At 44.1% G+C, this 24,739-nt stretch overlaps 1 protein-coding gene across 4 annotated transcripts in view; it reads left to right on the top strand.

Annotated features, from left to right (window-relative positions):
• Nucleotides 1-24,739, top strand: part of DDC (dopa decarboxylase) — a 103,391-nt gene that overhangs the window by 45,664 nt on the left and 32,988 nt on the right. For all 4 annotated transcript variants that reach the window (XM_009002174.5, XM_009002175.5, XM_002751414.7 and 1 more), the window contains 3 exons: nt 12,614-12,680; nt 17,393-17,487; nt 21,739-21,806. In XM_009002174.5, the coding sequence (XP_009000422.1) occupies nt 12,614-12,680; nt 17,393-17,487; nt 21,739-21,806 (230 nt within the window). The remainder of the gene's footprint in view (nt 1-12,613; nt 12,681-17,392; nt 17,488-21,738; nt 21,807-24,739) is intronic.

Here is a 24,739-nt window from a genome sequence, read left to right as displayed (position 1 = left end):
TACCAGTACCTGCTGCTTTGCTGACGATGGCCTTATAGTGTAGTTTGAAATCAGGTAGTGTGATGCCTCCAGATTTGTTCTTTTTGCTTAGTTTTGTCTTGGCTATGCTGGCTCTTTTTTGGTTCCATATGAATTTTAGAATTGTTTTTTTCTAATTCCGTGAAGAATGATGGTGGTATTTTGATGCGGACTGCATTGAATTTGTAGACTGCTTTTGGTAGTATGGTCATTTTCACAATATTGATTCTACCCATCCATGAGCATGGGATGTGTTTCCATTTGTTTGTGTCATCTATGATTTCTTTCAGCAGTGTTCTGTAGTTTTCCTTGTAGAGGTCTTTCAACTCTTGATTAGGTATATTCCTAAATGTGTGTGTGGTTTTTTTTTTTGAAGCTATTATGAAAGGGTTTATGATTTGATTGTCTGCTTGGTTGCTGTTGGTGTATAGAAGAGCTACTGATTTGTGGACATTAACCCTGTATCTGGAAACTTTGTGGAATTCTTTTATCAGTTCTAGGAGCTTTCTGGAGGAGTCTTTAGGATTTTGAAGGCAAACAATCATACTGTCAGCAAACATTGACAATTTGATTTCCTCTTTCCTGATTTCGATGCCCTTTATTTCTTTCTCTTGTCTGATTGCTCTGGCTAGGACTTCTGGTACTATGTTGAAGAGGAGTGGTGAGAGTGGGCATCCTTGTCTTGTTCCAGTTCTCAGAAGGAATGCTTTCAACTTTTCCCCATTCAGTATTATGTTGGCTGTGGGTTTGCCATAGATGCCTTTTATTATATTAAGGTATGTCCCTTGTATGTTGATTTTGCTGAAAGTTTTAATAATAAAGGAATGCCAGATTTTGTCAAGTGCTTTTTCTGCATCTATTGAGTGACCATGTTATTTTTGTTTTTAATTTTCTTTATGTGGTGTATCACATTTATTGACTTGTGTTTGTTAAACCATCCCTGCATCCCTGATGTGAAGCCCACTTGATCATGGTGGATTATCTTTTTGATATGTTGTTGGATTCGGTTAGTTATTATTTTGTTAAGGATTTTGGTATCTATGTTCATAAAGGACATGCATCTGTAGTTTTATTTTTTGGCTATATCCTTTCCTGGTTTTAGTATTGGAATGATGCTGGCTTCATAGAATGAATTAGGGAGGGTTCTTTCTTTATCTTCTGAAATAGTGTTAAAAGGATTGGTACCAATTCTTCTTTGAATGTCTGGTAGAATTCTCCTGTGAATTAGTCTGGAACTTGACTTTTTTTGCTGGTAATTTTAAAATTACATTTCAATCTCACTGCTTGTTATTGGTCTGTTCAGGGTATCTACTTCCAGATTTAAGCTAGGAGGATTTTATTTTTCTAGGAATTTATCCATCTCTTCTAGTTTTTCTAGTTTATGTGCATTAAGGTGCTCATAAACTAGAACAAACCACGACTCTTGTGAACGGCGCAGCCGTTTTGCTGACGCCTAGGTGCAGCAGCTCTTGGTGCAGACTAAACGGGACTGGTTCCCCTTCTGACCGATGTTGGGAGTTCCAGGAAGGCAGAGCCACTTATTACAGACTCAAGAAGGAAGGCAGACCAGAGATTCCCGGGCAGAAGAGCACCATCAGTCTTATCGCTGCTGTTTTGGCCGGCACAGTGGGTTGCTCAGATTCCAGCGCTGGGAATCAATAAACTGGACGTCCACTCAGAAACCTGATTAGAAAGGCGGTAATTGTAAAGACAACAGATGGATACATTTATAACAAAGGGAAAAAACCAGCCTAAAAAGGCTGAGAATACCCAAAATCAGAACCCGTCTCCCTATACAGGAATTAAAGTTCCTCGTCAGCAATGGAACAAGCCCTGATGGAAAAGGACTGTGTTCCATTAACAGAAGTAGGCTTCAGAAGGTGGATGATAAGAAACTTCTGGGAGTTAAAAGAACTTGTTCTAACCCAATGTAAAGAAACTAAGAACTTTGAAAAAAGGTTTAACGAAATGCTAACAAGAATAGACAATATAGAGAGGAATATAAATTAACTGACAGAGTTGAAAAACACAACACAAGAACTTAGCAAAATATGCACGTTTGCATAGCCGAATTGATCAAGCAGAAGAAAGGATATCAGAGGTCGAAGACCAACTTAATGAAATAAAACGAGAAGACAAGAATAGAGAAAAAAGGATAAAAAAGAATGAGCAAAGTCTTCAAGAAATATGGGACTATGTGAAAAGACCTAATTTACATTTGATAGGTGTACCTGAATGTGACGGAGAGAATGAATCCAAGTTGTAAAATACTCTTCAGGATATTATTCAGGAAAACTTTCCCAATCTAGCAAAGCAGGACAATATTCAACCCCAGGTAATACAGAGAACACCACAAAGATATTCCTCAAGAAGAGCAACCCAAAGGCACATCATCGTTAGATTCACCAGAGTTGAAACGAAGGAGAAAATACTAAGGGCAGCCTGAGAGAAAGGTCAGGTTACCCACAAAGGGAAGCCTATTAGACTTACAGCAGATCTCTCAGCAGAAACCCTACAAGTCAGAAGAGAGTGGGGGCTGATATTCAACACCCTTAAAGAAAAGAACTTTCAGCCCAGAATTTCATATCCTTCCAAACTAAGCTTCACAATAGAAGGAAAAATAAAATCTTTTATGAACAAGCAAGTAATCAGAGATTTTATTATCACTAGCCCTGCTTTACAAGAGCTTCTGAAAAAAGGATTACACATAGAAAGGTATATTTTAGCCTTTCTAAAAATACACCAAAAAGTAAAGAGCATCAACATAAAGAAGAATTTACATCAACGAATGGATAAAATAGCCAGTTAACATCAAATGGCAGTAACTCTAAATTTAAGTCGACGAAATCCCCCAATCAAAAGATACAGCCAAAACCCAACAGTATGCTACATCCAGACCCATCTCACATGCAAGGATACACAAAGACTCAAAACAAAGGGATGGATGAAGACTTACCAACCAAATGGAGAGCAGAAATAAATAAATAAATAAAAAGCAGGGCCGGGTGCAGTGGCTCAAGCCTGTAATCCCAGCACTTTGGGAGGCCGAGGTGGGTGGATCACGAGGTCCAGAGATCGAGACCGTCCTGGTCAAAATGGTGAAATCCCGTCTCTACTAAAAATACAAAAAATTAGCTGGGCATGGTGGCACGTGCCTGTAATCCCAGCTACTCAGGATGCTAAGGCAGGAGAATTGCCTGAACCCAGGAGGCGGAGGTTTCGGTGAACTGAGATTGCACCATTGCACTCCAGCCTAGGTAACAAGAGCAAAACTTTGTCTCAAAAAAATAAATAAATAAAATAAAATAAAAATAAATAAAAAGCAGCAGTTGCAATTCTCACATCTGATAAAATAGATTTTAAAGCAATGAAGATATAGTGGTAAAAGGATCAATGTGACAATAAGAGCTAACAATCCTAACACCCAGATACATAAAACCCATAAAGAGATTTAGACTCGATGAGACAGAAAATTAATAAGGTTATCCAGGACTTGAACTCAGCTCTGGAATGAGTAAACTTCATAAATATTTATAGAGCTCTCCACTTTAAATACACAAAATATACATTCTCCACTTTAAATACACAAAATATTGATCGGCCATTATTAATACCCATTTTTAGAATAAAGCAATATTCCCGTTCTCTCTCCCTCTTTTTCTTCCTCTTTCTTTCTCTTTTTCACTCCTTCTTTTTTCTTTCTAAAAAAAAAAAAAGATGTTCATAGTAGCCTTGAATTATCTTTTTTATTTCAGTGGTGTCAATTGTAATATCTCCTGTTTCATTTCTTAGTGAGGTTATTTGGATTTTCTCTCTTCTTTTCTTGGTTAATCTTGCTAATGGTCTGTCCATTTTATTTATCTTTTCAAACAATAAGCTTTTTGTTTCATTTATCTTTTGTATTTTTTTGTTTTAGTTTCATTTAGCTGTGCTCTGATCTTGGTTATTTCCCGTCTTCTGCTGGATTTGGGTTTGGTTTGTTCTTGTTTCTCTAGTTCCTCGAGGTGTGACCTTAGAATGCCAATCTTGGTTATTTCCTGTCTTCTGCTGGATTTGGGTTTGGTTTGTTCTTGTTTTTCTAGTTCCTCGAGGTGTGACCTTAGAATGCCAATCTTGGTTATTTCCCATCTTCTGCTGGATTTGGGTTTGGTTTGTTCTTGTTTCTCTAGTTCCTCGAGGTGTGACCTTAGAATGCCAGTTGTGCTCTTTCAGCCTTTTTGATGTAGGCATTTAGGGCTATGAATTTTCCTCTTAGCATCCCCTTTGCTGTACCCCAGAGGTTTTGGTAGGTTGTATCATTTTGAGCAATCTATTGTTGTCCAGTTTGAAGAATTTTTAAATTTCTATGTTGATTACTTTTTTGACCCAATGCTCATTCAGGGAGCAGTTTATTTGATTTCCATTTATTTGCATGGTTTTGAATGTTCTTGAGATGATTTCCAGTTTTATTCCACTGTGGTCTGAGAGATTGCCTGATGTAATTTCAATTTTCTTAAATTTATTGAGGTTTGTTTTATGGTCTATCATATGGTCTATCTTGGATACAGTTCCATGTGCTGTTGAATGGAATGTGTATTCTATGGTTGTTGGATAAGATGTTCTGTATACATCTGTTAAGTCCATTTGTTCCAGGGTATAGTATAAATCTATTGTTTCTTTGTTGACTTTCTGTCTTGATGACCTGCCTAGTGCTGTCAGGGGAGTATTGACGTCCCCCACTGTTACTGTGTTGCTGTCTATCTCGTTTCTTAGGTCTGCTTGGCTCTTCGACTCTGGGGTGTCTCTAAAGCTCTTCCATGCCTTCATATGGATGTGCTTTGAAGTTTTTGCTTGCTTGTCTGGAACCATCAGTTTGCTAGAAGCTAGTCGTCATATTGGAAATGTAAATTACAACAGTGGTGTATCTTTAAAAAGAAGTTTCCTTTTTTTAAACTATTGCATCAATTTTTTATTATAAATATTAATCGCCTTGTAAGATTTTATAATCATAGGGGAGTATAAAAAGGCAAATAAAAGTTAGAGGAAAGGCATGTTTAACATTTTAATTTTCTTTTAGCCTTTTGTCCTCCGCACACATTTACATATCTTTATTTATATACTAATTGTATGCGCTGATTTGTGATTTTTTGTTGCAGTTGTTGTTTGAATAAAGTCTCACTGTTGCTCAGGCTGGAGTTCAGCGGCACAATCTTGGCTCACTGCAACCCCTGCTTCCCAGGCTGAAGGGATTTTCCCACCTCAGCCTCTCGAGTAGCAGGGATTACAGGATTTTGCCACCAAACCTGGCTAGTTTTCATCTTTTTAGTGAAGATGAGGTTTTGCCATATTGGCCAGGGTGGTCTCAAACTCCTGACCTCAAGTAATCCACCTGCCTTGGCCTCCCAAAGTGTTGGGATTATAGGCAGGAGCTACCATGTCCGGTCAGATTTTCTTTCTTTACATCAAATATTACAAGCATTTTTCTCAGGTCATTATATATTATATAAAACTATATTTTTGTTTAAAAAGTTGCATAGTTCTCTCTTATACCTCTACCTTCCCCAGCTCTGTCTCTCATATATATATATATGTACACACACATATAACATACATAAATATAAATATAATTTATTTAATAGGAATTCATATATGTATATACATATATATGTATATGTATTCATAAAATTTATATTTATGAATTCCTATTAAATAATTTACATTTATTATATATTTGTGTGTTTATATATATATATCCTAGCAATAAGCTAGTGTTAAACCTTTGAGTTCCTTTTTTTAAATACATATTTTATTCTATTTTAGGTTCTGGGGTACATGTAAAGAACATGCAGGACTGTTGCATAGGTACATACATGGCAATGTGGTTTGCTGCCTCCATCCCCATCACCTCTATCTGGCATTTCTCCCCATGTTATCTCTCCCCAACTCCCCACTCCCCGCTGTCCCTCCCTTAGTTCCCCCTGACAGACCCCAGTGTGTGATGCTCCCCTCCCTGTGTCCATGTGTTCTCATTGTTCAACACCCAACTATGAGTAAGAACATGAGGTGTCTGATTTTCTGTTCTTGCGTCAGTTTGCTGAGAATGATGGTTTCCAGGTTCATCCATGTCCCTACAAAAGACATGAATTCATCATTTTTTATGGCTGCATAGTATTCCATGGTGCATATGTGCCACATTTTCCCTATTCAGTCTATCATAGATGGGCATTTGGGTTGGTTCCAGGTCTTTGCTACTGTAAACAGTGCTGCAATGAACATACGTGTGCATGTGTCCTTATAATAGAATGATTTCTAATCCTTTGGATATATACCCAGTAATGGGATTGCTGGGTCAAATGGAATTTCTATTTCTAGGTCCTTGAGGAATCACCACACTGTCTTCCACAATGGTTGAACTAATTTACACTCCCACCAACAGTAAAGTGTTCCTGTTTCTCCACATCCTCTCCAGCATCTGTTTTCTCCAGATTTTTAAATGATTGCCATTCTAACTGGCATGAGATGGTATCTCAATGTAGTTTTGACTTGCATCTCTCTAATGACCAGTGATGATGAGCATTTTTCATATGTTTTGAGTTTTTTATCTTGTTTACATTCTTTCTGTTTTTTTTTTGTTTGTTTTTTGAGATGGAGTCTCACTCTGTCACCCGGGCTGGAGTGCAGTGGGGTGATCTCGGCTCACTGCAACCTCTGCCACTTAGGTTCAAGTGATTCTCCCGCCTCAGCCTCCCGAGTAGCTGGGATTCCAGACATGCACCACCACAACGGGCTAATTTTTGTATTTTTAGTAGAGATGGGATTTCATCATGTTGGTCAGGCTGGTCTTGAACTCCTGACCTCAAGTGATCCGCCCACCTCAGCCTCCCAAAGTGCTGGGATTACAGGTGTGATCCACAGCACTGGGCCTACTTACATTCTTTCTTGTAGTAATTGGTGCACTTAAAGATTTTATTTATTTACATATTTACCTATCTATAATAACTTATGTAAATAAAGTAAATAAGTAAGATACGTAAGTATCTTATATAATTAAGACAAGTAAATAAGTAAATTTACTTAATAGAATTGCTTGGGAACAATTTCTAGCACTGAAATTACTTAATGAAAGAGATGGTTTTCTCCCCAAGACTTGATACACTTTACCACATTCTCCTTCAAAAATATTGTACCAATTTATACCAAAAGTTTTTTTATAAAAACTTATTAAACATTAAAATATTGTTAAAATAGTGACTTCTTCTGAAAGAAACGTAATGGTGAACTTGCTGGAGGTGCCAATTAATACAGGCACTGAGAGATGACTCGTTTGTTCATTTGCTAAGAGGAAGTAACTTATGATTTTCTTAGGAGTTTATTTACTTACTAGGGTGTCCGTGAGTGAAATTCAGAACACACTGGGCTAATGAGGGAATGAAAAATGTGGAAATGTATTCCTTAATAAAGAATTTTGCCTGGGAAGGAAAGAAGAGTAAATGGTGCAGTTGCTGGAGTGAGTTGGGCCGAGGGAGACGTGCTGAGAGAGATTTATCAAGTGAAGGAGCTGGTGGAGGAGGCAGAAGCATGGAAGAGAAGACTACACATTTCACTGAGAGGAGCAAAATCAAATTCTGTTTTCCTTGAGGAAGGTGGAAGTACCAAATTAATATGCCCCTGTTGGAATTTTGCCCTAAAGATCAAAATTCCCCAACATTCTGTTGACAGAAACCACAGATGTGGGCCAATCCTAGGGATCAGACCAGAGTGGAGAATCACTTTTTTCATGTAGGCTGCCTCCTGCACCAGCACTGTACCAGCCTGAGAGTTGTGTGACGAGCTGTGGTCCCTTTCCTTGTGGTATGGTTCTTGGTGGGGAAGACAGGTGTGTTCCCATCTCCGCACCACTTGATGAGAACGGTGCATATATGCATGGGAAGAGGGTGCAAATAAACTTCCTAGAGGGGATTTGGAAAGCCTGTTGCTGAGAGAGAACAGAGGAGCTGTGTCAGGGGATATCCAGGCAGGTGATCTGGTCATGGTACCTTTCTTGTTGAAGGGCAGGCTACTGCAGCATATAGAGATATGGAAGGGCACAGGACATTCCAGGAAATGAGCCTTGTTTGTTGTCTTTAACTGACAGCCAAAGGGTTGTGAAGCTGGAGAGTCCGGGCCCAGGCAGGAGAGGGGTTGGAGCTCGAGCCTTGTCTCACTGCTCAGCTGTGCCCTTGTGGTTATAACAGGGCTTGTGCATAATGGCTACATGCGTCCTTCTGGGATGTAGCCATATGGTCTTCATTATATTCTCAAAGGGGCTGCAGATCCCTTAAAATTGAAGACCCGCTGCTGAGGGCAAGGGGCACATTTGGCAGGGTTTGAACCAGAAAAGCTGAATCGTTGCCCTTCTATGAACAAGCTTGGGGCTTATAGTAAAGTTTCCCCTTGTTTCTCAGGACAATTTGCTTCCCTAATGAGCCAGCTTGATAAGGGCAGGCCACAGAGGGTGATGCCTGCCAGGCACGCGGGCCGGTTGAAGGGACAAGGATGCAGAAGAGGAGGTCACGCTAGGCTCTGCCACTGCAGGAAGACTTCAGGCTCTTTGAGATGGAGGCCCGCACCATCCCCTGCCCCTCCTTCCCCCTGCACAAATGTGATTATGCCTCTGCAGAGCGACTGGAATCAGGTTAGCGTCATTGAGCAATGCTGAGCAGGGGTAATCAGAGCCTGGAGCAGAGCAGGTGCTGGCTTTAAAGTGGCTTCTGAGAATTAGGACGGGCTGACTCGTAGCTTAGCCCCACGTAGACAAGCCACTTAGAACACTGTCCTTGCAGCCCCCAGGCCTCCTCCTTGCCACCATAAGGCACTCGTGTTTGTTGGAGGGGCCTCTGGCATGGCCTGGGGTGCTTGGCTCCTTAACTGATGTTCAGGGACTGGTGCCCCAGGGGTCCTATTTGCCCAGGGCATGGCAGGACAAAAAGAGCTAACCTGGCCTGGAGTCTCATTGGGTCTGCTCCTGCCTATCTGGTGTCCTGGGAAAATTACCCATCTCTTGGAGCCTCGCATAAGTCAACTGTAAAGTGGGAATCATGAACATATCTAACTCATAAGGTGGTGGTAATTAAGTATCATATAGGAGAGGCTCTCATCATCAGGCCTGCTGCAGAGTCAGCCGCAAAGAACGTCACCCTATTCTCAACCTAGACCACTGCCAGGACAAGACAGGGTTTTATTGTTTCTACAAAGATGTTTCATACTCAGAACAACTTCATGTAATTACATGAGAATTTAAGAATAAAGGTTTATGTCACCCAAAATCTTAACAGAGATGCAGTATTACTGTTTGAACATCATTCTAGATGCTCTCATATGCACATATTAATAGAAAATAATTTTAATAAGGGCACATTTAATATATTAATTTTAATAATAAAAGTTATTGGTGGTGCATCATGGCCCACACCTGTAATCCCAGAACTTTGGGAGGCCGAGGCAGGTGGATCATCTGAGGTCAAGAGTTCGAGAGCAGCCTGGCTACCATGGTGAAACCCTGTCTCTATTAAAAATACAAAAAATTAGCTGGGCGTTGGTGGTGGGGGTGTGCCTGTAATCCCAGCTACTCAGGAGGCTGAGGCAAGAGAATCACTTAAACCCGGAAGGTGGAGTTTGCGGTGAGCCAAGATGGTGCCACTGCACTCTAGCATGGATAAGAGCAAAACTCTGTCTCAAAAATAAAAAAGAAGTTATCGTATTTAGTGTTTAACAAAAGAAAATCAGATGAAACAGAAGGAACTGCAAAACTAGAGATACGTCATTTCTAAGATACGATTCTGGGGGTTAAAAAAAACCAGTTTCGAGCAATGTTAATACTGGTAAGTCATTTTTTGTTTCTTCACTATTCTCGTAAGGACATAGAAAAGGCATTCGAAGACTCTCCTGCTCTACCAGCTGAGTAGCCCGGTGTCTGAAAGCACTTTAACGTTCAATTACATGTCAAGATGAACTTGCAAATAGCAGAGAAAAACAACACACTGACTTCAATTCCCACTAAGTGACTCATCTTACCAAAACGAAACAAATGTGGAGCATTCTTGATGCTTGACATGTGGAGGGGCCATCCAGGGGTTAGTAAAGGAGGCTGAGCACCAGGAGAGACATTGAGGCATGCAAGACGGAAGCCCATTGGCACCTGATACACTGGGCAGTTCTGTAAGTCTAATATGTTGCATTGTAGGTAAGAAAAATAAAGCCCAGCCAGGTGCCAATGTGACATGGAGTTTGGTCTTCAACCCAGGGCTCTGTACCCCACATACATGGTTTAACTATCTGGATTCATCATGCCTTTTTACTACCTGTGCTTCTGATGCTGTGACATCTTTGGGCTTTGCTGACCCTGGAGGGACTGCCGTTCTCAGGGAGAGCGGTTCCAGAGCTCTTAACGGACTATGTGCAAGTTTGCCTTTCAAATGCAAAGCCATCAGTCCAGAGCTCCTACTGCACCACCTCCTCTGTGGGCCTCTCACACTCTGGGCCTCTATCTTCCTGACATGACCACTCCAGGGCTAGGTGCCAGACACCTAGGGACATCCCCCACTCCAAATGCAACCTGGAGCAAACCAAATGTGACCCCAGAGCCCACCTAAATTATTCAGACCAGCCGATCCTAAGCCTGCTCACCCTTGCCATGTCTGGTTCTTCCTGTGGAAACCACACACAGGTTCTTACTGCAGTTTCTTCCCCACCCACTCTGCTGCCTGACAGACCCTGGTACTTCCCCATGTCCCCCTCCTCTTGGGGACTGTGAGGAACATGCTGCTTTTAATGGCAGTCATTTCCCAACTTGTTGGGCTCACCATCCTGAACAAGAAGACAGCTCCATTTAAACAGACTGCCCCTGCTGTGCCTGAGGGTAGCCCCTTGGGGGACTGACTCCCTTGAGCATAACTTGGTGACACAGAGAGCCCTTCCAGAGTCCAGCCAGGACCTGTTTTGGGTCCACACCCCATGATTCGGCATGGAAAATTCTGGTCCCTGAGCAGGCATCACTCTCTCTGAGAAGTACCTTGTCCAGCCCAGCCATCTGTGAGAGGAGGAGGGCAAGGCCGGTGAGATGAACCTTCTGCAGGCTGACTCCGTGCTAACTCGGCATGATAACTTTGTTTCTCTCTAAGAGGAAGAGCTGGTTTCCAGGTGAAATGCACATAGTCATAGGTGAAATGGAACCAGAAAGGCCTCCAACTGGGGTTCTCACATTCAAGTTTCTGATCTCTCTGTCTTTAACCTCAGGACACATGGCATTGCTGAGACTTTAGAGGGGGCTCAATCAAGGTCACACAAATTTAATTCGATTCCACACTCTCGTCGCATCTGGAGAGAAATTTCATTACCTAGACTACATGACATCCATAAATCAATTAGGCCCTTTGGTTTTGTAAACATAATGTGCATTTTGATCCTTTGGAGAGAACTGTTTCAGTTCAGCAATAGGTTTCAGCATCTATACAAGATCCAGCAAAGTGCAAATGCTCAGTCCAGTGCAAAACAATGAGGCAGGGTCCCTGGTTTTGGGAGCACCGTGGGTCTGGAGGGAGAGACAGACACGTGTGTGGGGACAACACAGTCAGGCTGTGCCAGGGCGCTCGTGGCACCACAAGGCCCTCGGAGGTCGGAGAGGCCGCAGTGACTCTCGGCCTGCATTTTCTAGTTGTGTGACTGACAGCACTCAATGATTTCTCAGAACACCCCTTTTAAACCATTTTCAATGTCAGCAGCGTTTTCTCATGACCTCCTGGGGGCTGAATTAGTCTTTGGGAACAGTATCGTTCACAGGGAGAAAGGCAGCGGATTAAAGCTGGTGAATGATAACTCTTGCTCAAGGTCCTGGTGTGACTCTTAACTGATGCCAAAGGCTGTTCTGGAAGAAGAGTCCACGGGTGCTTTGGGTGATCCGGGCCCTGCTGGAGGGAGCTTCATCTCTACTGCACTTGCTGTGTGCATTGCGCGTATGTGTATGCACACATACACATGCACACACACACACACCCCAGACTAGGAAAAAAACCAGGCTTCCACTCCCTAGCATTAACTATGTTCTGACATTCTATGTATATATACACACACACACATATATATAGAAAATAAAATATACACATATATGTATAGTTTAATTATAATTCATTACACATTTAAGTTATAATAAAATGTATATATAGAATATAAGAACATAGTTACACTAATGTTACATAGAACATTAATTAAAATGTAATTAAAATAGATACATATACATATAAAAGTCTATTTAATAAAGTGGAATAGACGTGTCATTTTCCAGATGGTAGAATGCTTCGTTTCTGCCCCAAGGCACCATGGAAAATCTTCTGCAAGTTCCCTGTTTCTAACCTCAGAGCTTAGTTTTCTGTCTACAGATGTGTTTCTCTTAACCTGTTATGATGCCTTTGCCCAAAGATTCCATGTGCATTTATGGGCTTACGTTTCCACAGAGCAGACATTCACTAGGATCTCAGCTCATGACCGTGGGTTGGACCAGGGGGCAGCGGTTGCTTGTGTGGACGTTACAGCGGTGACTGGCACGTGGGGGATAAAAGGTCGTCTGTTTCTTACCCTCTAGGTGGCTGCCACCCTGGGGACCACAACGTGCTGCTCCTTTGACAATCTCTTGGAAGTAGGTCCTATCTGTAAGTATCTGATTCCATTTCCTTTTTGGAAAATGTTCTCTGTATACGAGGAATTTAGCAGACCTTCCTCGTTGGTCTCTCTTTCTTGTTGTTAACTTCATAGTGTGATGCTTTGCACGGCTCTTCTCGTATTTGCAATAACACAAACCTCATTAGCTTGAACTCCACCAACTCAGAATTTGGGCTAATTGGACAAAAGCTGAGCTTAGTTATACCAACACATTATATGTAAGAAAAGCAATATTCCAAGCAATATATAAGTTATGTAAAATTCCAGGCCATGTTGGCCCTGTTGAGGAGAATAAACTCTTCAAAATCTTGGAGTAAACACCCTCAAATATGGGTTGTGCATACACCTGCCATGAGAATTGTCCATGATTCAGTGCAATTCTCTGGTATATCCCTTTTCACCTTTTTTGGAATTACTGAATGTAGTTAAGAAAATTGCTGAAGGTAGTTTAGAAAATCAACACAATGAAACTGGATTTCACCAAGGAATAATCTGTGCTTAGATGTTTTCATGGGTCATTCTCACCTCCTCCCTCCCTCATTCAGAGTTTCTAGGTTTTCTCATTGAGGCTTAGGATACTGTGTTTCCAAAAGGTGAATGTGAATGAGTAGCCGTGTTTCTAGAGTTTCATCTTTGACCTGTGGCTCTGGGAACTCAGCAGGCCTTGAAGCTGCTTCTGTGGACAGAAGAACCCTTGTCAGGAAGGGACAGAGGCTCAAGGGGCTCTCCCTTTCTGTGTCCCTCTGGGATGGGATTGTTCTGACCGCTTGTCTGTGGGTGGAGCTGCCCGAGTCAGGCCTTCAGACCACATACCTGTGGCCTGTGCCTGCTACCACACAAGCTGCCAGGGAATTGGCTTCATCCTTAGTCTGCATAAGCCAGGCACAGTTCTCGCCTCTCCTAACCCAAGAGTCACCCATGGTTCATACTCGGAGGAGTGGATACTCCTCTCCTGGACGTTGGCCTCCCCTCCTGGGGTCAGCAGCTGGGGAAGAACAGTGCTTAAGGTACCCTTGTGTGAGCTGGACATGCCATCAGTGACAAGGAAGCTAGCATCCAGCCCAGGCCCACCCCTGAAGCTTACATTCTGAGCTTCATTTAAACTGTCTGTAAAGGGAAGAGAAAAGCCCCACTTGTGCTCATAAAATAACAATGTTTCCCCACAGTATTATTCAGAGGATAAATTAATGCAGGGAAAATGCACCATCTCAAAGGTGGAGTGCATTGTTGCACAGCAAGGAAGGCGGTGCTGGGAACCACCAGGAGGTGGGGCAAGACTTGCCTGCTCTCACAGGGTTTTGCTCCACTGTTTAGTTGTTCTTACAACTGTAAGAACAGCTGGAGGTGGTCGTGCACAGCTCCGGGATGGGAGAAGGGATAGAGCTGGCTGACTCGGGACTGCACCCACAGTGCTGGCCTCATCAGCTGCAAACCTTCATCAGCTCAGCCAAGCGACTTGGAGTCCTCTGACTCAGATGTCAGGCTAAGAACTGAATGTCCTGGCCAGTAGCCGGCTGATGTAATTCCCCAGGGCTATCGGATTTAAAGGTCTGAGGTCTTCTGCCGGACAGAGCCCACACAGCCTGCTGTCTCCTGGGCCCAGTGCAGGCTGCCCGCTGCCCATGGAGATGACAGCCAGTGTGTGTCACCTGCCAGTCACAGTCCACTGGATGGACCCAGCTCAGGCCATCCTGCTGGCCTGGGGCCTTGTCTTCTTTGCAGAGGCTGGAGGTTGTGGACAGAGCTTGATTTATGATTTGTTTGGTTTGAAACACTGAGGTTGCTTTTGGGGTTGTACAGAAGGAGTTGACGTGGTTGAATGCCAAAACTCTTTCATTCATTTCCAAAATGCGAAGGGGAGGTCAGTTTTGACAATTCCTTTTTTTCTTTTTTTTTGAGACGGAGTCTCCCTCTGTCACCCAGGCCAGAGTGCAGTGGTAGAGTTTCAGCTCACTGCAACCTCTGCCTCCTAGGTTCAAGAGATTCTCCTGCCTTCAGCCTCCCGAATAGTTGGGATCACAGGCACATATCACCATGCCCAAGTAATTTTTTCTATTTTTATTAGAGATGGGGTTTCACCACATTGGCAGGCTGGTCTCGAACTCCTGACCTCAGATGATCTGCCTGCCTTGGCCTCCCAGAGTGATGGAATCACAGGCGTGAGCCACTGCACCTGGCCAACGATTCCATTTTTATTGATGATGGTATATTACTGTTTGTGGTACCTTAACAGCTAAGCACCTTTTTACCTACTTTCTCTCTCCTGCTACCGTTTGCCTGTCACCAGATATTTAGCATTCTTCAACTCCAAGAGGGACTGTTCTGAGATCCTGAGCTGACCTGATTCTATAATATGATTAGAATAATCTACTAACATAACTCAGTTAAGTTATTCACCCACCATTACTTGACAAAGAAAATAAATCAGAAGATGGTTTTCTTCCAATTGCTGCGATAGGAGAGACATTTTCTTTCCACTGCATTTAAAATGATTTGCCAGTGAGGCTGTTCAGATTGGTCTGCTTGGATGGATCAGTTGTCTGGCAGGTTTTACTGAGAAGAAGGTGAGATACAAAAAGTGGATGGTTGAAGTCAGTTAGGTGCCAGTAGGGAAGTGGGGAAACCGGGGATGAGGGTATGGGCTGAGCTGGGGAGGCCATCTCAAGGAGTGAGGAAGGGAACAGAACAGGATGGGCAGCCAAGGCTGCATCCTGAGATGCCAGCATAACTGGGGAAGACGCACACCTGGAGGGGCAGCCAGACCTGCCTCAAATTCCCGGGAAGTCTCAGAAGGAAATAGTCACTGGCAGGAGGAGGCTGGATGGGTGTGAGGCTGTCCCATCCCTCCCTGCTGAGGCGGCTTTGCCTCAGGGCTAGGTGTGCCCCTGGTGCATGCGACATCCCAAGCTCTGGTTAAGGGTCTCTGTGTCTGCCTGGTTCCTAGATGGGCCATGGTATGTATATAGTGTGTGCTGTCAGTGGATGGCATATGAGATGCAGAGTGCAGAGGCAGGCCCACGACTCCATACTTCCCCATGGAAACCAGAGAAGCCCTCCAGAGTCCACTTCCCTTGGGGGCCTGTAAGTTCCCTTCTGCGGGAGTTATAGGCCAACTGCAAGCTTAGAGGGAACACAGTCCGCCACAAAGCCACTGCTGATAAAAGACCTAAGGCATTTCAAAGCTTTGACTCAGTTTGAGCATCAGGATGAAACCCCTCAGTTGGATCAAGGTCAAGTGTGTCCTGAGGACTTGGATATCCATGCCAGGGCAGTGTGGACCTGAACCAAGGCTCAGGGGCTCATCACCTCCCCGAGAATCAGTCTCACCTGGCGCTTGCATAATCCCAGATGGATGTGGCTGTGAGCCAGGAAGAACACAAGGCCTTAGGATTTACAGAGTTTCTCCCTGAGGAGTCACTCAGTAATCATGGGACATCCATCCCTGCAGCTAAGATCAGCAGTGAGGTTGAGAAAAACTTCAGATCCCAGCATAAGATAGGTGTAAATTTCAAAGCTTGCTGTGGTCTGAATGTTTGTGTCCCCCCAAAGTCTATCTGCTGAAATCCTACCTAAGATGATGGTATTGGAGGTGGGGTTTTCCCGTGGTGATAAGGTCATGATGGTGCAGCCCTCCTGATTGGGATTATCCCATTGTGATGAGTTCGTGCCCCTGAGAGCCTCATGCCTCATTGCACCGTGGATGGTGAGTGAATGAGGAATCCATGGATCCCTACAATGCAGGGCTGACACTGACACCTATGCCGTGGTGCCCCAATGCTGTCTACCCTGTGAGGCGAGGGTGGCTCGTGTCCTCTCTAAGGTCCTTCACCCTTCAACTCTTACTGTGGTGGGTTCCTGGGGCTGAGAGACAGCCACCTGGAAGCCACATTTATTTCTCCCCTGCTCAGTGCTAGAGTCCTGGCAGGCACATTGTAGATATTCCCTCGCTCCCCACTTGGGCCTGTGGATCCTGCTTTCATCTCTATTCCCAGGAGGAGAGAGAGGTTTGGAGAAGTAGATAGGGCCCCTTGGCTGGGGAGTGGCTGGAAGCGGGAGTTGAGCCCAGATCTGTTAAAACCGAGAGAGCATGGTGCACCTGTGGCTCTCCCTGCTCTTGAGTGAGGCAGCCCTGCCCACAAGGCCACTATGTATGGTTGGAAAACAGAAACCCTGGTCGTGAAGGGAGCAGGTGATGATCTAAGATGGTTGGTGTAAAATGAAGAACTTCACCTCGTGGAGGGGACAGAATGCAGCAGGTTGAGGTCGGCGTAGACTGTGTGCAGACCCCCACTCGGGTGATGTTTATGCGGGGACTTGAGAATGGATTAGCAAAGGGAACTGGGGAGGCAATTCCAGATGGGTGGAAAGGGTGGTATCACTGGGGTGATGTGCAGGTTAATAACACGGGGCTGTCGCACGATGATCCCTTGGAGCTACACTCAGCCGCCAGGGTCAGGAGAGAAAGCCAAGGGGCACAGCTGCTTCCATGTTCCCTAGTGTGTGTCTGGGGCCAGCAGCACACACCCTGCCCTCAGCTTTACAGCCTCCGAATGAGGGGGCCTTTTGGGGATCCAGTCATCAGTTCAGCAAGTAGCGTTGACATGCTCCACACAAGAAGGGTGCTTGGGCAGGCCGAGGTCGGCTGGCAGGCTCCGTGGTGAGGCATCTGTCTGGGGACTCACAAGTTGTTTCTGGACTTTAGGCAACAAGGAAGACTTGTGGCTGCACATCGATGCGGCCTATGCAGGCAGCGCGTTCATCTGCCCTGAGTTCCGGCACCTTCTGAATGGAGTGGAGGTAGGTGCGCCCTTCGCTCTCCCTAAGGTCGTTTCACTCATGATAATGAAGCGCTGACATCCGATTTCTCGCTATTGTGGTTTGTTTCAGCCAGTTATGTTTGAATCAGTACTAGTGATTAATGGAAATCTCACTTCCTTAGAACAGGGGCAAGAGCCTTCCCCAGTCACACAGCCTGTCCTCCTGAAATAAATACTCCCGACACTTACAGTTCCATTTCAACCTACACAAGTCCCAAACATAAAGGATAGATGTTAGCTTATAAAACTAAGGGAAAGTATTTAGGAACAAAATCAAACCGTAATGCGCTCGAAGAGTAATTTAAAATACCAACCTGCAATTCCATACGGTCTGGTTCAATATGACAGTCATGTTCTGCTCATACATCTGAGCATGATATTCTCTTTAACCAATATCGAATGAGCAGTTACCAATGCATTTCAATGCCCCTAGGCACTCATCTGGAAATTGTAAACATGGTCTTTAATGCTAAGTGAAACGCCTGCTTCTTTTGAGAAGTAGCAGTAAAAATTATTGACCAACACTCTGCTTCTCCAAAAGGCAACCGAATGTAAAATGTACAGACTTAATACAAAGAAATGACCTTATTGATACACTGTGGTGTGTTCAGACTCAAGCAGGATTTCATTGCTGGTGGTGGCTCATAGGGTAGGAAGTCTCTCCTCCCCGAGGACTCAGCTTTGAATGCCATGGAGGGTTCCCAAGAGGCAGTCTTTGGCAGCGTGTCCAAGAGAAGGAGGTAGCAAAGCAGGGGAGCTGTGGCACTGGCCAAAAAAGAAATGTTTTCTGCTAAGAGGCAAAGGAGTTGTGAGACCCCACCCATGTGTCGTGAGACCCCACCCATGTGTCGTGAGACCCCACCCATGTGTCGTGAGACCCCACCCATGTGTGGCGCAGGATGAAGGGCACAGTCTTTGGCATTAGACTCCTTGGTTTGAATCCCAGATTTATCCTTAGGACTAGCTGTGTGCTCTTGGGCGGGTTAGACATCCTTCCTATGCCCCATAAAATAGATTTCATAATAATACATCCTGTGTGGGATCGCTGTTAGGAGCAGGTGAGTTGATCATGTTTTAAGGAATTAAATACAGTGCGTGGCACACAGTAAGTACTGAACATGCATTAGGTGCTTTTGTTATTTTCCACCATATTTTCCATCTTAGAAAAACTTTCCCTTGACGCCTTCCTCTGCCTGCATGTCAGGCTTGCTATTCAATATTCTAATTACAACTTGGAATTCTCACAGTGCTGTAATTTCACAAAAGTGGGCATCAGAGGTATAGAATACAAATGGCCCCTCTTTGGAAAGAATAATCCTCTTACTACTAATGAAAGAAGTCATATTCTGGTTTATGTCTCCATCACATTTATTCACCTCTTCATTCAATAATTACTTGTTGAGTACATAATATGACCTAGGACTTAGATGATGGATCCTTGGGGGTAAAGGGAGCTTCCAAAGGCCTATAAAAGTATTGGGGAGAAAAAGTAAAAGGGAGCTTCCAAAGGCCTATAAAAGTATTGGGGAGAAAAAGTAAAAGGGAGCTTCCAAAGGCCTATAAAAGTATTGGGGAGAAAAAGTAAAAGGGAGCTTCCAAAGGCCTATAAAAGTATTGGGGAGAAAAAGTAAAAGGGAGCTTCCAAAGGCCTATAAAATATTTGTGATTGACCTCTCCTTTCATGAGGAGCTGATATCTGATTTCTCGCTATTGCGGTTTGTCTTACCATTATGTTTGAACCAATTCTAGTGATTAATGGAAATCCCACTTCCTTAGAACAGGGGCGAGAGCCTTCCCCAATCACACAGCCTGTCCTAAAATTCTCATAGTATGTGAGAAGTTCTCATAATGTGATGCCAGTACCCAGCTAATACAGTTCATTGCCGGTAGCTAGTTTGGTGGGTGTTTGGTGCTGGAAATGAAGAATACATCTCTGTATCATATAAATACATAATATTATGTATTTTTTTTTGAGAGATGGGGTCTCACTTTGTCACCCAGGTGGGAGTGCAGCGGCACAAACACAGCTCACTGTAGGCTCAACCTCCATCATATGAAATACCTGTCCTGGGACAGTTTCAAGGGAGGAAGGGCTGAGCAATCCTCTGGGATGTATGTGCCCTCCCCAAGGCTGGCCTGAGCTTGAAGCTCTTTTCTAACTCTGGGTATCAGGTTTAGGGTTCCTGATCTTTTCCTACCACTACTGTTCTTTTCCCTATGAACTGACAACTTGAGGTTTCATCTTTCATAGAAGGGTGCCTAATTGTCCGACCACCACAGCACTGGGCATTCCAGCCAGATCCTATCAGCAGCAGACAGGATTTCATGTGGTACAATGAGTCATTGCCATTTTTCCTGCATTATTGCTCCCGACTCTCTTTCCGTGCTCAGCTGAGGACTGTGCATCTCAGCGGGGCAGATAAGGAGGCTGCAATATCCTGTTGTGGCCCTGCCCTTGGAGATAAGAGCCTTTCTGTCGGTTGGTCGGCAGGAGGAAAATATCACTGTTGGGTAATGCGAGAAGTTTAAACAGATCAGCCCCATAGGAGGGAACTCATAAAACTCCTAGCAAACAGAGCTCCTCTTTCACCTTTTGTCTCTTTTTATCAACAAATGAAACTTGCTGTAATTTCCTGTCCCCTTCTCAAAATTACTTTTATTGAAACCTGGAAGGAAATGAACCTGGGTCTCCAGAGCTCGTTAATATGGAAAGTTGTCATCCAATGACCGAATGTCTCGCAAGATGCCCCCCCAGACCCCTCAAGACTCTGCTGCCTCCTCAGCTCACATCCCGGGAAACAAGTAGACCAGAGGTGCCCTAGGGCCTTGGGAAGACTGAAAAGTTTTCCAGTAGGAGAGACAGCCAGACTGAGGCCTCATTGTGGCACGTGCCTTTATTTCAGTATCAATTGTTAATCTAGCCCCATGGCCATTAAGGTGGACCCTGTCCCTGTTCACCAGTCAGGTGATCAACCAGGACATGCATCTGAAAAATGTAAGAAAGCACCATTTATGACAACCCAGCGAAAATGCAATGTCCTCCTCTGTCACTCTTGGTGGTTGAAATCTCATTTTCTCCTTGAAAATAGGGTAGCCCCAACACTGATGCACGCAGCCAGAGCCAGGTGTTCGCAGTTGTTACCCAGGATCTTCTGGCCAGGGAGTCTGTAGCTGTTTGGAATACAAATAACTTGAATATTGTCTTTTAAAAGGAAGGAGCTGGTAGGGTGCAGTGGCTCACACCTGTAATTTCAGCACTTTAGGAGGCCGAGGCAAGAGGATGTCTTAAGCCCAGGAATTGGAGATCAGCTTGGGCAATGTAATGAGACACCTGTCTCTACAAACAAAATTTAAATAATTAGCTGTGTGTGGGGACACATGCCTGTAGTCCCAGCTACTTAGGAAGCTGAGGCAGAAGGATCACTTGAGCTTGGGAGATTGAGCCTACAGTGAGCTGTGTTTGTACCACTGCACTCCTGCCTGGGTGACAAAGTGAGACCTCATCTCTCAAAAAAAAAAAAAAAAAAAAAGAAAAGAAAAGAAAGAAAGAAAAGAGAGAGAGCTAGAAACGTGTAGGTAAATGGGGAGACTGTTGATATGTTATGGCAGTGCTGCCAAAAGAACCCATCAATGAAATGAAAACTGGGTTTCTCCCTACCTGTCGTAGATTAGTTATGAAATTTTCGCTTTCCCACTGTTTATCATGACACCTGTAGTCTGAGAACGTTGCTAGCTCAGCAAGTCGAAGGAACTTCAAGCATAAAGTATTTCACAGGCCAAATTAACACAATTCCTGTACACTGTATTTGTGAAGGAAAATTCCAATTTTTCCAAGTATTCCAGTATTTTAAAATATAATAAGGATATATTTTGTGTCACATTAGACTATGTAAATTTGAAAGTGCTTTTCACTTGGGAATATAAACTTAACCTTTAAAATTTTTGTTCCATTTTATTGGGGTATAATCTAGATTTAGCAAAACGTACCAATCAGCTCTCAATACATATACTCCCATGTACTCACCACCCAGATCAAGAGAACAATTCCAGCCCTCCAGAAGACTCTTCGGCCCGCCTCAAGTTAGTGCCACTCCCTTGGGCAATCCTACCTGGCCTCTACCACCGTGGATTAGTTGTGCCATAAACGTTTATCATCATGTATGGGGTCTTCTTTATAATTAAACATTTATAAGGAAAATGTTTTATTTTTCTTATTCATGTTCTTTGGCAGTTTGCAGATTCATTCAACTTTAATCCCCACAAATGGCTGTTGGTGAATTTTGACTGCTCTGCCATGTGGTAAGTTTCCCTTCTCACGGACGGACGTCAGTTGCCTGTCCCCGGTGCTCTTCCAAGGTGATGGTGCATTTGAAAGAAGCTGGCAGGGAAGATGCCAGAGCCAAAGAGGGGCAGTAGTCACTTAGCTCACTGCTTGCTGCCATTTCTGAACCCTTGATGGAATTCTTGCTAAATCTTTGCCTCACTGGAAACTTTCATCTAGGAAATTTCATTGCAACATACTGGCATAAGAAATGAGAAGGCTAAAAAAGACAATCTGTAATTTGATTTATCCAGCATTAACAGAAAACAAATGCAATGCAGTTTCAGTACACACTTCTAATTCTGTGGCTTCTGTTTTCATTCTTAGATTCATAACTAGTCTTAGTTGAATGCTAAGTTTAAGCAATCTGGGTCCAAATGCTTAAAAGTATTTTCTTTTTTTTTTTTTTTGGGACAGAGTTTCGCTCTTGTTACCCAGGCTGGAGTGCAATGGCGTGATCTCGGCTCACCGCAACCTCCGCCTCCTGGGTTCAGGCAATTCTCCTGCCTCAGCCTCCTGAGTAGCTGGGATTACAGGCACGTGCCACCATGCCCAGGTAATTTTTTGTATTTTTAGTAGAGACGGGGTTTCACCATGTTGACCAGGATGGTCTCGATCTCTTGACTTCGTGATCCACCCGCCTTGGCCTCCCAAAGTGCTGGGATTATAGGCTTGAGCCACCGCGCCCGGCCCTTAAAAGTATTTTCTAAGGCCAGACATGGTTGGTGGCTCACACCTGTAATCCCAGCACTTTGGGAGGCCGAGGCGGGTGGATAACCTGAGGTCAGGAATCTGAGACCAGTCTGGCCAACATAGTGAAAACTTGTGTCTACTAAAAATACAAAGAATTAGCAGAACATGGTGGTGCCTGCCTGTAATCCCAGCTACTCAGGAGGCTGAGGCAAGAGACTCGCTTGAACCTGGGAGGCGGAGGTTGCAGTGAGCCGAGATCGCGCCATTGCACTCCAGCCTGGGTAACAAGAGCGAAACTCCGTCAAAAAAAAAAAAAAAAAAAGAAAGAATGATGATGGGCAGTGGTATGGGGACACTAGAAACTAGTTTCTCTAATTTTTAAAGTGAGAAGTTGATTGACTGATCATAGGGCCAGGAGGATTTGCATGAATTTTGTACAGTATGCAAAATTGAAAAATCTTTCAAACGTTCGGAAGGCTTTGCAAAATTGTTCAGTATGTAATTAAATGAATGATTTTTCTCTTTCCTAAGCATGAGGAAAGCAGCTTTTATACAAAACAGCCAGTGTCAGCTCTCCCAGTTTACCAAAATATCCGTTCGCTGTTTTTTTTTTTTTAGAGGCAAACCATATTTCTAGTTCTTTACTTGTATTCAGATGAATTTTTTTTGTCAGTCTTTTTACCCAAACTTCTGCTATATAATTTTAAAACCGGTTGGTATGTGGGCATTTCAGACTTAATTTCGTCTGAAATACTACGTATTGATGAAAGCCACGGCTGTTATGAATGTGAGTATTCCTTTGTTTTCCTGTGGTTGTGTTTTTCTGTTTTACCCAAGGTGGAACACAGTGAGGACAGTTTGCACAGTGTGCCAGAGGTCTCTTTATTCGAGGTGTAATTTTGATTGAAATGCAAATCCGCTCTGTTGAGGATTTTTGGTAGGTGGGGAAAATTCTCTAAGGGAGCCAGAGTTCAGAGGGACCAGGCGGAGCGTCCGCCAGCTCTGGCGGGAACAAGTGGCTCTCCCTGGGTGCTTTTATTTTGCAAGGAGCAGGTGTCCTCACATTCCTTCCACAAAAGCAGCCCTAGAACCTCCCTGGAGCAGGGTGAGGGCTGATGGGGCTGTCCAGAGGAGGGGTTCTCATGCACTCCAAGGCTGTCCCCAGTGCCTGGATAAAACAGTGATATCAGCAAGACTGTTAGTGACCGTGGATAGGTCCAGCCTCCCTTCTAAGTCCCTAACCTCTCGTAGCTCTCCGGACCCCCGTGACAGACCCGTGATGGGGGACACAGACATTGCCACGCTCTTTTTACAGATGAGGAAACGGAAGTGGTCAGATCAGAAACATTTTGGGTCCCTGATAGTGGAGGCAAAAATTGACACATGATAAGAAGAAGTGTAATGAATGGGGCGTCCTGCTCTTGGATCCAGACAACCAGGGTCTATGTTAAGGCTGAGAAAACCTGCTAAGTCAGTGCCCTGGTGAGAAGGAGCCAAGCCTTTCCGGCCACAGAGTGCCTGCTGCCGAGCTGATGCCCCGAGGCTGCCGCACACGCTGCAGAGAGGATGCTGGCCAGCTGGTGGCCGTGTGCTCATCTGTCTTGGACAGCTCCTCCCTGGCCCTCGGGGTTCAGTTCAGCCACCAGCCTCTGAGGGGAAATTTGACAAAGTGGAAGTGACTTAGGGAAGAGACACAGGACACACAGGGAAGCCATTTGGTGAAGGGAGAGAGGACAGAGGGTGATTAGCCTGTAGAAGGAATTAAACGTAAGCCCTAAGACACAAGAGAGGCCTGTGGTGCCTGGAAGTCTGCCACAAGAGAAGGGCGATGGGGTTAGTTCCCATCCTCTGGGGTGGGTGGCAGGGGTGGGCAGGGTGGTTGCAATACTTGTGGAGCCTCTTATCTTCCTATGGGCTTGACAGGCTACAAAGTGTGTTTTTAAATTATAATAGAGAATGTGCTCCTTCTGTACTGAGCCGGTGTGTTCTTGACAGAACAAGGGTCAAAGAATTTGTTGAGATTTCGTGTACGTGGGAAAATCAGATCTCTCCCAAACCCAAGGTTCCGTTCCATGACACCATACAAATGGCACAAATGTTGAGGGGTGAAATCTGATTTTGAAGGATTTGGGTTTAACACAGAAACTGCTGATCTTTACTGTTTGGGGGCCCTGTGCTTGCGTTAATTAGTTGGCTAGGGCTGGCTTAACCAAGTACC

The sequence above is a fragment of the Callithrix jacchus genome, chromosome 11, assembly GCF_049354715.1.
Source record: "Callithrix jacchus isolate 240 chromosome 11, calJac240_pri, whole genome shotgun sequence".
NCBI classification, from domain to species: Eukaryota; Metazoa; Chordata; class Mammalia; order Primates; family Cebidae; genus Callithrix; species Callithrix jacchus.
Note: the sequence above shows the minus strand (reverse complement) of the source record. Positions and strands in the feature narration are given on the sequence as shown.